This window comes from Bemisia tabaci, chromosome 6 (assembly GCF_918797505.1).
Source record: "Bemisia tabaci chromosome 6, PGI_BMITA_v3".
In the NCBI taxonomy this organism is placed as follows: domain Eukaryota; kingdom Metazoa; phylum Arthropoda; class Insecta; order Hemiptera; family Aleyrodidae; genus Bemisia; species Bemisia tabaci.
Genome location: NC_092798.1, coordinates 11494284 through 11508156, shown reverse-complemented (window position 1 = coordinate 11508156; position 13873 = coordinate 11494284). Strand labels below are relative to the sequence as shown.

The following is a 13873-nucleotide window of genomic DNA, read 5'->3' as shown; positions in this document are numbered from 1 at the left end:
TATATATATAATATAACTGCTTTAAATAAAAAAACCACTGATAACCCGTGTCTGAGAAAATGTTCTGTAGCTGTTGAATACTCGTCTAATGCAAGCCAATTTTACATTTCAGGTATATTTGCGAGGTCCCTCTTCTCCTCTAGAGATGAAAATCTATCCCATGAGTCGTAGCTTACTCCGAGCAATTCCCAATATTGAATGGAATTCAATTAATTCAATTCTCTTGGACTCAGAACCTCAAAATCCCTCCGATCGCCTGCTAGTTGCTGGTTTTGTTGGCACGAATGAAGGGGGTGACCATCTAAGCCTCCGAGATACAACCCTAATGCCCAATATTCACGGAATGGTTGGACTGATGTGCCTGCTATTTACACCATTTGCAGAACTGCGAGTCAACAAGCAACGTACTAAAATCACTGGAGCACTTTGCGGGCTAGGTTACAACCCGGTCACAAATGAGTCTTACAATCCCGTGAACGATGTTGAAGTACACTTTGATGCGGAACTCACGCTCACGGATATCGAAATCATCAACAAGATCAGGTTTTGGTTAAATAAGTATTTTTGCAATGCAGGCGGTGAACATTTTCTTGAGGCCATATCAGGTCAGTCGAAAGTGAAAGAGTACTTGATCACCTTGCTAACGAGGAGGCGCAAGTTCCAAAGCTTGGAAACCCCAACTAAAGTGTTCAAATGGAACGCTCTTCCGCGCGAACATGTAATGGTGCCTGGTGACACTTATTCTGGCGAAGCGGACGTTTTTAAACTTCACGCTGGAGTCCATCTCGAGAAAACTGAACCGGAAGAAGCCATAAAGGAAATTCGTAAAAGTTTAATCGAACTTTGGAAAATAGCAACTGTGACTCATGAAAGTACAATTACTAGGGATTCCTCTGGAGCATGCAAACTGTGCAACAATTTAATGTTGAAAAACCGAATTGCCGTGAAACTGCATCTCTCCTTACGAGATCACAGATATAATGAATTCAAGATGTTCGGCATGAATCTAGAAAAGTTCCCAGAAGTTGCGTTTGTTGAACCCTCTCTGCCACAAGGCAGGTCTGGGTCTGAGTCCTACGGCTATGCTGAGGAAAGATTTGAGAGACGTCTATGGAAAGGAAAAACTGGTAAGAGAGAAAACAGAGCTCACTTACTCTACTGAGGCTGGAGTCAACTGCTGACTAGTTGACTGTGGCTAGACCCTATTTGACACAAGTGTACATTTTTCATCCATAAATTGCCATCTGCCAAGGCATATGAGAAATGTAAATTTATTCCAGCCAGAGTCTCCCCTACAAGGGAGTTTTTTTTCATCGCTCTGTGTATTTCTGAAACTACATTCTTTGAAATGATCTCCCTGCAATTGCACACCAAAAGAATTAGACTAACAATACGTTAATACGACCATTCAATTTTGTATTGATGAGGCGGTTGATTAGTAAGGAACTTCTTGCTCTTTAATCGCCCCATGTTTCAACAAATAATCAGAACTTCACTGCCAGGTTTGAACAACTGTCATTGAAACTCTCTTCAAGTATTTAATTTTGAAGTGTTGGACTCTCACAAAAATTGCCGGAAGGAAACATTATTAATGGAAATCTTCATTTTCCAATGTTTACCTTCGTACACTCTTACATATTACCCTTTTATGAACTATATATATATTTCTACCTTCACTTTTTTTCAAGCATATATTTCTCTAGTTTTTGAACCTAATCTAACGAATCGTACTTGTGCATTAATCTTTTCTTTTTATTTCTTATTTTCTTTTTTCTTTTTTCTAAACAGTTAGGATGTTAATGGTGGAAACTACCTTAAAGAAGATATTTTTAATAGAACGATTTCTGATCTAAACCGAGACCAGTTTTTTGTGCAAATATTTGTATTAGCTATACATTCCAAATACTCGGAAGATCTGATTAAATTCTAAACAAAAAGTGCCATAATAAAGTATATGTATTAAAATTACATAGGGTGTTCAAAAAGTTTTGCAAACTTCTGGATTATGAGCGAACGAAAGCAGCTATCGATTTGCTGTTTATGTGTGCTTAAATTAGACCTAATTACCAATATAACAAGACAAAGAACAACTCTCTAGCTTAAAAAATGACTGAGATACAGGGTTTTGAAAATGACATGTAGCGTGACCGCCTCCAGGATTTTTGGCTACAAATATGTTTATCAAGGTAAAAAAAGTTAAATGAGAATTGAGTGTTTTTATTGAAAAAACTTACAAAATCTTACGGAAATTGACGAACTTCAAGTTTCTTCATCGGATGACACGGATGACTCAACATTCGGCTGTTTTCCGAAGTATTTTCCACCACTTTGAACACAAAGCTTCAGCCGCTCTGTCCAATTCACAAGGATCGTCTTTTTGAAGTCTTCTTGACGGAGGGTTGTGAAGCATTTTCGAACAGCGGTTTTGATCTAGGCTTTGGAATGGCTCTTTCCTGAGTTAAAGAAATTTCTGAGAGGCACACGGTTTGATTCCATAGCCTAGATCAAAACCTCTGTTCGAAAATGCTTCAAAACCCTCCGTCAAGAAGACTTCAAAAAGACGATCCTTGTGAATTGGACAGAGCGGCTGAAGCTTTGTGTTCAAAGTGGTGGAAAATACTTCGGAAAACAGCCAAATGTTGAGTCATCCGTGTCATCCGATGAAGAAACTTGAAGTTCGTCAATTTCTGTAAGATTTTGTAAGTTTTTTCAATAAAAACACTCAATTCTCATTTAACTTTTTTTCCCTTGATAAACATATTTGTAGCTAAAAATCCGGGAGGCGGTCACACTACATGTCATTTTCAAAACCCTGTATCTCAGTCATTTTTTAAGCTAGAGAGTTGTTCTTCGTCTCATTTTATTGGTAATTAGGTCTAATTTAAGCACACATAAACAGCAAATCGATAGCTGCTTTCGTTCGCTCAAAATCCGGAAGTGTGCAAAACTCTTTGGACACCCTATGTAATTTTGGTATTTTTAGGTTTGAAGATTTTTGTATATTTAATGACATGTTTCTACTCTCAAACAACAACTTATGTCGCAAGCTGTGCTCATTTTCAATTTCTAATTTTTTTAAGTTTAATGATTGTTATTTTTATGAGATAAATCTAACAAACTTTTATTTTTAAGGTTTTTGCTTCTTTAATGACTTTTATTCTTCCATCAAACAACTAAACTTTTTTCACAAGCTGTTAATATTTTCGTCTTTGGAGTTTTTTTTTTTTTCTAAAAGTTTAATCTCTGTTATTTTTTATTAGATAAATCTAATAAATTTATATTTGCTCTAAATGTTCTTTGGTACTCCCACTTATGTGCTAATTTCAAGGTAGGTCTTTGTAACCTTAAAGTGATTCTTAGAGATCATGGTGCAAGATCCACCGCTACATTGCCCTGCTACACAGTCTGTGTCTTTGAGGAACAATAACTGTTGTATTTAGTTCTTCTAAGAAACTGATTTATAATGCACATCAGCATTAATAGTGAGTAGTGAAACATCTTTGCGAGGATTCATCAAAAATGTTTATTAGAAACAACCGTAATAGAAATTCTGATTGACTCGATAGTTCTGCTTTATACATAGAAATTTCTTTGGATTCGTGGTGAAAGGGAAAAAGAGTCTAAAGGGGATATATTAAATTTGACGTAACCACATCAAGGGGCTGATTATCGAAAGTTGAAAACAGCACAATAAGACATCGAAATTCAATATATTGCATGATGAAGAAAGGGCCATGTCTAGCGTTGTTGTGCCAATATAGTTGCAACAATTGGGCCGCAAGGGTGCAGAAAATTCTTGGGAGCGAAACTTTGTCGAACTCACAACCTCCAATTCCACTTTCAGTAAAAAGGTCCAAAGTATGTGTTGAGTCGCAAAATTTTAAAAAAAATCAGTTCATTCTTCTTTTTTCCTCATTTCTTGTTCTTAAAAACTAAGCAGAATTTTTTTACAACATTTCTCCCATGCACTTACGGACTTCCACATGCCATGCACACTCAAATATTTTTTGCACCCTGGAACTTTATTTCTCTGCCTTTATAAATTGGGGTTTGCATTGTTTGCTGCTGAGAAAACTATAAAAATTAGAAAATATTTTTCTGTTTTTCTCTGAATTTTTGGAACTTTATGGAAGCATTAAATTCGGAATTTTGTGTATGGACGTATTTTCTTTTGCTAATTTGTGTATGCAGCAAAATATTGTCAGGCCTAATTTTGCCCAACAAATCTTGGAAGTGTTAGGAAATCAGTTTGAGCAGCTGTTTATGCTGGAAGAGATGTCAACAGTGAAATTGCAGGAATGCGTATCTCGGTTTTTCAACGTTGCAAACTTTCTGTCGAATATAATTTTTAAATAGAAATACACTCAGTGTCATCTTTCGAAAACTTCCCAATTTTTGCCTCCCTTTATGAAGAATAATCAAAGAAAATTTCAAGCTATAACGTTGGTTTTTCCTTCTTTGCTAAAATATAATTGGAGATTTTGAAACATGCAAACGAGATACAGTTCTTGCAGTTTCACCATCGCTACGGCATGATCTTCATTATTTTCGCATCACATGCTTCTCAATGCTTTGAATTTTACTAGTGCTTGTAAAAGCATGACAGACATGAGTAATAAAATAGGACTCGAGCTATGTTTCTAGGAGGCAAGTAAGAGAAAAAGACCACACCTGCAAAGAATGCAGCGTAGAATGAGCCTGACTCTCCAGTTTTTCTGTAACAATCCTCCAATCAATAAAATCTACAGCATACTAGATCATCACTGATGGGAGGCATTTAAAGAATTTTCCCAAACCTACGCAAAATGTTCGAAGTTCACTAACTCTGGCCGTCTACTAGAAAAGTAGGGTTGCCACAGTCAGGGAATTTTAAAAAGTCAAGGAAAACCTGGTAATGTCAGAGAAAATCACGAAATTGTCAGGGGAAAATTGTTAATTCACCTTTATTAGCTTCCTAGAATAGATTTGACGTTTAGAACAACAAATTTTGACTGAAAACTATTTGAATGAAATTAAGTATTTTTGGCCACATGACGTATCTTCAAATGTCAGGCAGCTTTATTCAGATGTATCAGGGAAATGTCAGGGAATTCCATTTTCTAAATTTCCTGACAACCCTGGAAAAGGGACCACCATTTACGGAATTAAAATTCTCAGTGAAGTTATTTTTGCTGAGTTGGATCAAAAAATCAGATTTTGAGAACTTAAAAGAAAAATTTCTCTGGTCTCTTTCTCTTCCTAAAGAATGAATTCCGAGCATCTTTATTTATATCTACTTTTACGCAGACAGAGAGAATTTGTAACCTGAACAAGGCTGATACAAATTTTTAATAAATTTCTCGAGACCATTTTCGATTCAGAACCGTTATAATACAGGGTTATGTTTCCTTGCTAAAAGTTCTTAGTATGCTTTTTGATGCTTTAGTATCTGTAACTAAACGAGTTTTTGTGGATTAAGGTGATTCGATGGAGGCCATTTTTGTGTATATCGCATTGATAGCTCCATAATTTCAGCTACTTGTCATTTTTTTCGAATTTTGAGATCGCACTTCTGTTGTCATGAGACTGAAGAACTCATGTACCAAATTTGACAAAGAAATTCAACTTAATAAAGGCGTAGTTTTTTTAGAGGGAAAATATCGCATTCGATACTGATATCGAAACTGCACTCGAATGCGATATTTTCCCTCTTAAATAACCACGCCTTTATTACGTTGAATTTCTTTGTCAAGTTTGGTACATGAGTTCTTAGGTCTCATGATAACAGAAGTGCGATCTCAAAATTCGAAAAAAATGACAAGTAGCTGAAATTATGGAAGAAATCGATTTGATATATTGTACGTCGCTCTGACACAAAAAATGGCCCCCATCGAATTACCTTAAAGTCACTTTTTCAATGAACAGTATGTTGACAGTGGAACTATGAAGACATTTATTTCAATTATGTTTCAGAATTTTAATATTTTGAATTGACTTTATCGTTGCAAAAACTTTTTTGCCGACCATCTTTTTGTCAGTTCATTTTGGGAGTAGAGCATCTATGATGACCAGGTCCACACCTCAAAATTATAAAATTGTTGTTTCAAGAATTCCTTCAATGATTTTCCTGAGAATGATTCACGGTTTTAATTAATTTTAGTAACAGTAGAGGATGTAAAGTAAGGTGCATTTTAATCACGCGGTTTTGAGCCCTGATCATGGTAGGTAAACACTATAAATCGCTTTTACTCAAAAGTATGTTCTTTGATATGCAAACTTCGAATCATTGCAACTCCAGCATAGTTTCTAACTTCCTAATGCTAAAATGTTTGTCAAACTTTCTTGTATGTATTTATTCCAACCAATATCAATCTCACATCTTAAGTCAATCTCAAGTTTGTCTGCACTAAGATCCCTTCTCCTGTGGACAGTCACAGATGAAAAAAATTGAGGCTTTTAAAAAATTTTAAAGCCTTCAAGCTAACTACTAAATAAAACAGGAATTAAAGTTATAAGAAATATTTTCTTTCCTACTCCCTCAAAGAAGTTTGATGTTAACAGGCATTCATGAGCCAGACCTTCTTTCATTATTTTATGTTAATAGCGCGTTTAAAGTTCACAAAAAAAATCAAAATCTTTTGGTGGTTGCTTGACTGGATGATCTCAGATCATTCTCAGGTAAAGTCTACTTTGGGGAATGACTATCGAACAATGGAGGATTGTATTCGGTAGAAATTTCCCAATGCAGCTAAGCATTGATTTTTTCAAAGATCTCTCGAATCTAAGTTTAAGAAAGTTTTAAGAAACCATTCATAGTACTTCATGAAAGGTTTAAGGTTTTCATTAAAATCTGTCCAGAATTTTGCTTTGCAAGAAAGCTTGATGGAAAAGTGTTAAACCGTTTAAAATGTCGGCAAAATTTGAGCTCTATAGCTCTTGAAATACCCGTATAGGTAAGTTTTGTACCCTTTAATCAAAACATTCATTTAGGTAATTTGTATATGTAGTTAAAGTATTTTGAATGCTTCAGTCAACATTGTACAGTTAAAATAATGTTGATGGTTGGGAAAATTTCTGAACTTTCACCCTCTGTTGTAAATATCAATTTAGTTGTTGGGTTTAATCAATCGCTATCCCTTGTTTATCCATTTTCATGACTGCACCCATTTTATTTGATGGACAACGTCTTTCTTTGGCTACAATAAATTTATCGTTACCAAAGTTTTCCACCACTGACAAAAAGTTTATTTCTCATTCCAGGCTTTCTTGCGAGGTCCTGTGTCACCGTTGGAGATGAGAGTTCACCCAATCAGCCAAGGAACAAGGCATGCCAGCTCCAATATTGACTGGAATTCTGTGAATTCGATTCTCCTAGATGCAGAACCTGAGAACTCTAACGATCGTCTGATAGTTGCAGGTTTCGTGAGTACCAGTGAGAATGGTGAACATCTGTCCCTCAGGGAAACCACGCTTATGCCCAACATAGGAGGGCTGGTCGGGATCTTGTGTCTTTTGTTCGCACCCTCTGCAGAACTGCGACTAAACAAATATGAAACTAAAATCACTGGTGCTGTATGTGGTCTCGGTTACGACCCAATCACAAAACGACCCTACAACCCAACTAATGATATTGAAGTGGTTTTTGATGCAGAGTTAGACAATAATGATATAAAGATAATTAATAGCCTTAGATTTTATTTGAACAAGTTGTTCCAAAATATGGGTGGTGATGAATTCAGAGAACTTCTGCCTAAACGGACTCGTGTGAAAGAGCTTTTGCTTGATTTGTTGACACGTAGACGATATTTCCAAAATTTAATGCCCCGTGCAAAAGCTTTCACATGGGCCGTATGCCATCCAAGAGGCTGATCCCAGTCGATGAGGAACATACAGATGATACCAAAGTTTTTAAATATCATGCAGGAGTTTTGCTGGAAGAACACGAACCGCCGGAAGTGAGAAATGAAATACGTAGAAATCTTTTAGAACTCTACAAAGTATCAAAAGGTGACATTAAAGATCGTTCTGATGGTGTTTGCAAATTGTGCAATAATGTAGAGTTTAAAAACCGCAAAAAAATTGAGATGCATCTCATGTTACCACATCATAGGCAGAAGGAGAAAAAAATGTTTAAAATGAATTTAGAGAATTTCCCGGAAGTTAGGAATGTGATACCTGCTCTAACGCAAGGCAGGTCTCAAACTGAGTCGTACGGTCAAGTTGGTATGAAATTTGACTGTCCCACACCCCGTGGTCGTGGCAGAGGAAAACAAAAAAGTCGGCACTGGGACACTAATATTCCTGGCCCCAGTAGAAATTAACAGAACAAAGCCCTGTTTCATAAAAAATACTCCATAAACCATCAATATTTGATACACAAATTGGAGGAGGGTACTCAGCAAATGAGGTTCATGTGACTTGACTTCTCTGTGGGTAAAATTATGTTGTTACCAAGCCTTGTTACCTTACATTGATGTCAATCCATAAATTTTTGTAATCATTTTATTGCTTTATGACACTCATTGAGATTTGGTGAACTAAACAGATCGGATGAATAGATTGTATATTAAAGCTCTAAGTTTGATCGCCTAAAAGTAAATAATAATGCACTAGGAAAGTTTTTATTCATCGATATCATCAAACAATGAGCGAGTTTTTCCTTGCCCTTTTATTCTTAATTTGAGTCTTTTGTTTCATAAATTTTCAATGTACTCTTGAAATGTTTGTCTCAAGTGTAAATTACTATCCATGGGTTCAATTTTCTGGAAAAATCCCGAGGAAAATTCCAAATTAGTCTTATTTTTAGATTTAGGATGTAATTTTGTAATATGTACCTTCAACTTGCCTGATATACGTGCATTGCATGTACATCAGGCAATCGCCTGGATTCACCATAACAGCATAAATTACTTACTTGTGAGAGGAATTTATTAGAGATTTATATTTGCTGTTTTTCTGTTACGCCTTGACTATTCACGTATCAGACTCAGGTGTGGGCTGAGTCAATTTCTATTTTGTGATATCCATAAATGTTTTTAGTGAGTCGTTTTGATCAAATAAGACAAATACTCTGCACTCTTGACAGTTTCAAAACAAAGCCACTTTAGTTTGGAGGCTCTAAGAATATTGAACTGAAAAAAAGGTGTTAGCGTATTATATTTCCTGTTGCATGAGTGTAATAATTTTAATATTAAGCTTAGTGGTTATGATTGCTTTTGTGAATTGTTTTTTAAGTCTCACCAGAGTTCCGCAGCAGGTCTCCATAATTGTTTTGATGATCTGTGTTTTATCAGTATTGACAGCAATATTGCTGAATGTGATGTTCAAAAGTGGAACAATCTCTTGATCAAGTTACTTTATGCCCCAGACTATATTTCAGTCAGGAGTCCGAAAGCTTGAATACTGAGACTGAAGTCCTCTCTTTGGTGCTTACCTTATGACGATTTTTTGTGGATTGCTAGACAACTTTATTCTTTAGAATTACCCTAATCTACAAAGGTGCGTCTAAATCTGCACTAATTTTATAACAAATTTTTTTCTCTGTTATTTCATAACCACAACTTTCTGATACATCCTGTATTTATAGAAATACCATTGAGAAGTACTTTTTTATAAAGTTTGAAATCCTTTATTCCATTTTAACCTCCTGTGATATGGATTAATTTTGAGTTTCTGCTTCTGAGGGAGGCAGATCTATATTGTAGGTTTGGTAAAAACATAGAGTCGAAATTTTTTTTTTTTTAGTTATTTCGAACATTTGCTCATCATTTTTTTTTTAAAAAAAAAAAACATAATAGATAAAAGTCAGCAACATCATGCCTTAGAGGAATAATTTAACTTTTAAAATACCAAAAAAACATTGTTATGAATAAGTAACACCATTCCATGGAAGGTCAAGAACTTTCTTTTTAGAAATAACAATTTTATATTTTAATTAACTCATTGAAAATTCTAAGTATCTCTACATACCTAGCAGAATTTTAACCAGACAGTTATCTCTACATTGGAGAATCGGCCACTACACAAGTTATGAGTTATAGCACTTCATGACATGCCTTCTCTTCAAAAACGAATAGCACAATAAGATGTCTCAAAATCAACTCCAAAACAAGAAAAAGGTGTTTAAAATTAACATTGATTTAATGGCAAAAATAAAAAAGACGGCATTTGTATGGCCTAACTTCCAAAAATACTTGTTATTTTTTAGTTCAGGAGTTGGTTTCTGAACTTCCTATTGTGTGAATTGTTTTCTATGTAAGATTTTGAAGAGGAGTCATGTGATGTTATCTTCTGGTTCAGGCCTTATCTAGTCACCCATTTTAACCAAGATAATTTGTGAGTGTGGGTAAATTTGTGAAGTGCGGGCACCTGTTACGGTAGGTTTCAATCCAGTCGTGAAGAATAGCTTTTGTGTATTATTTAGTGATGGAGTGCATGAAAATAGCTCGTCTTCCTTGATTCTCATTATGCTTCATGCTTCAGATATTTTGATCAGAGGCTATAAAGGAGGAGTTGCGTTTTGGGCCTTTTCCGGCCCCACCTGGATTTTGCTAAATGTTTCATATTTTCAAAATACTAGTTTTAGGTAGACTCTGTGCCAAATATTAGACCGAACGGAGCCCATGCAAGGGCGCAGCAGCGCCTCAAACCCAAAATCCTGGAATCGAAAAACAATTATTTTCGTCGACTTTTTCGACTGTTATCACTCTTCCAGCACATGATTCTCATGTATTTTTGTGCGTACTTTTCGTTTCTGGCCTTTTTAAAGGCCTCCGATAAATTTTAAGGGGCCTTATGGCCCATTGTTGCCATTTTTGGCCCATTTTTAGGGGTTTTTTCCATTTAACACATTCAAAACTCAACTTAATCCAAAAACTGTGTACATTTTTGAAAAGTACGTAAAAAAATGAATAAAAAATGTTCAGTAAAATTTTTTCCTATGTTGCCAAATTTCCGAGAAAATTGGTCCCAAAGTGTCGAAAACGGCAAAAAATCGATAAATCGCCGCGTCTAAGGTTCAAGAAAGTGGAGTACATTTTTCATACTGTACCAGATAACAGCTCTTATCCATCCATACAACATACTAAAATATCATAGTTGTACCTGGATTCCCACGATGTGAAAATTGACCGAGATGCCGATTTTAGCGGCCTTTTTATACTTGAAGGCAGCTCTTTAGAATGTTTTTCGACCTTAGTCACCCTCTATGGGTGTGTACTATATGTATTTTTCTACGTACTTTTCATATCTGGCCATAAAAATGGCTTCCTGTGAGTTTTAAAAGGCCTAACGGTCCATTGTTGCCAATTTTCACCAATTTTTAGGGGTTTTTTCAAGTTTACGTGTGTGAAACTTAATTTAATCTAGAAACCGTGTACAATTTCGGAAAGAACGTAAAAAAATACATAGAAATGTGATTTGTACCTTTTCCCTACGTTGCCAAATTTTCGAGAAAAATCGTCCTGAAGAGTCAAAAATGCCAAAAATTGGATTAATCATCACGTCGGAGGTTCCAGGAAGTGAATTTCGAGTTTTTTTTCACTACAAATAACGTATCGAAAATGGAAAATTGCAATGCATCTCAAGGAACATGTAATGGCGCAGATGAACGTGACAAAACGGGCCCTCAAGGTGCTTTTACTTTATCCTTCACTCCAGTTCACCTCTTTATTCCTGTAACCTCGAGATAATCCTTGGTTCTCAAGATGCTTGCTACAGGCCAAATATACCGAAGAACAGAAAATGCGTGGAGAAAGTGTCCCACGATCCACATAAATGTCATAATTCACTTCCTGGAACCTCCGACGTGATGATTAATCCAATTTTTGGCATTTTTGACTCTTCAGGACGATTTTTCTCGAAAATTTGGCAACGTAGGGAAAAGGTACAAATCACATTTCTATGTATTTTTTTACGTTCTTTCCGAAATTGTACACGGTTTCTAGATTAAATTAAGTTTCACACACGTAAACTTGAAAAAAACCCCTAAAAATTGGTGAAAATTGGCAACAATGGACCGTTAGGCCTTTTAAAACTCACAGGAAGCCATTTTTATGGCCAGATATGAAAAGTACGTAGAAAAATACATATAGTACACACCCAAAGAGGGTGACTAAGGTCGAAAAACATTCAAAAGAGCTGCCTTCAAGTATAAAAAGGCCGCTAAAATCGGCATCTCGGTCAATTTTCACATCGTGGGAATCCAGGTACAACTATGATATTTTAGTATGTTGTATGGATGGATAAGAGCTGTTATCTGGTACAGTATGAAAAATGTACTCCACTTTCTTGAACCTTAGACGCGGCGATTTATCGATTTTTTGCCGTTTTCGACACTTTGGGACCAATTTTCTCGGAAATTTGGCAACATAGGAAAAAATTTTACTGAACATTTTTTATTCATTTTTTTACGTACTTTTCAAAAATGTACACAGTTTTTGGATTAAGTTGAGTTTTGAATGTGTTAAATGGAAAAAACCTCTAAAAATGGGCCAAAAATGGCAACAATGGGCCATAAGGCCCCTTAAAATTTATCGGAGGCCTTTAAAAAGGCCAGAAACGAAAAGTACGCAAAAAAATACATAAGAATCATGTGTTGGAAGAGTGATAACAGTCGAAAAAGTCGACGAAAATAATTGTTTTTCGATTCCAGGATTTTGTGTTTGAGGCGCTGCTGCGCCCTTGCATGGGCTCCGTTCGGTCTAATATTTGGCACAGAGTCTACCTAAAACTAGTACTTTGAAAATATGAAATATTTAGCAAAATCCAGGTGGGGCCGGAAAAGGCCCAAAACGCAACTCCTCCTTTCGGCTCCATCTTTTTCCCTGAGAAATTAATTTTCTTGTTGGTTAGGTTCACCTTACCAATGGTAATCCTAATTAATCACATGCGAGAAATGTTTTAAGCAAACTTGTCCTTTTTACTAGCATTTAGATATCTTTGATGTTCCTCATGTGTTCAGTAACTCATTAAGTAAATAGTTCAAACAAAATGTGTGAAAGTACGATTGTTTCATACATGAAGTTATTGATTTTGCGATCAGTGATTTTCTATGTGAACGGCAGTCATTATTTTTAGTTAACCTCATTACTTGAAATTACGAAAGTCCAGCACAATATGTTATTATTATCATGATAAAATGACACAATAGAAAAAATTACAAAGAAAATTAAATGTGCCCTTGTACTTTACTTTTTTAAGGAAGAAACAGTTGTGCTCCGATTCAATTTTTAATTCATTTTAGATTTTATCAAGTGGTTTTAAGATTTTCTCACTTGGCTTGATACTTGATCTACATCATAAGCCTCGAATTTCAATTGTTATTATTATGGAGATTATTTTAATACATATTTTTCCAGTAAATGCTCGCTCTTCACTTTTTTTGACATCTCTAACTCTAAATGTACCTAAATTTCCCTTACAGAACACTTTCATCTCTGATTGTATTGAATAAAAAGGAGAGGAACCAAGTCAGGATTTTGGAACATGAGTTGGGAGAAGTTAAGAGCTGAACTTAACGGTATTTTTTCTCCTGTCAAAAATGCAACGCAAAGAAAAAAAGTTCAAAAGTGAAAATTAATGTTGAACTTTACCCTTACATAAACTTAAAATCTCATTTTTCAGTTCGATTTCAATATGACTTGATTTTTTTCTATTAAACTTGGGTCAGATGACAGTTCCAGGAGATATTGTCACCTTCTGGCGGAAGTATCACAAGGGTCATTTATGTTTGGACACTCTGTTGCCCTACATCTCAATAGGGTTTTAATTTTTTGTTTAAAATTTTTGCACATACTTTTATGAACATATTGAGAATTTTTGATGACAAAAGAAATGATAAATCAAATTTTTAAGTGATTATGTTCATCAGTTTCTCTGAAAAAATTGGGCAAAT

The 13873-nt window shown here is 35.4% G+C and overlaps 1 protein-coding gene across 3 annotated transcripts in view; it reads left to right on the top strand.

The window, feature by feature from the left end:
• The window catches only part of spn-E (spindle E), a 61188-nt gene extending 47847 nt beyond the window's left edge, over positions 1-13341 (top strand). For 2 of the 3 annotated variants that reach the window (XM_072301717.1, XM_072301718.1), the window contains exon 20: positions 113-3291. In XM_072301717.1, coding sequence (XP_072157818.1) covers positions 113-1162 — 1050 coding nt within the window. In that variant the 3' untranslated portion in view covers positions 1163-3291. Of the gene's footprint in view, positions 1-112; positions 3292-7239 lie in introns of those variants that run through there. The other variant, XM_019053706.2, reaches the window with a different exon arrangement.
• The last annotated feature ends 532 nt before the right edge of the window (positions 13342-13873 follow it).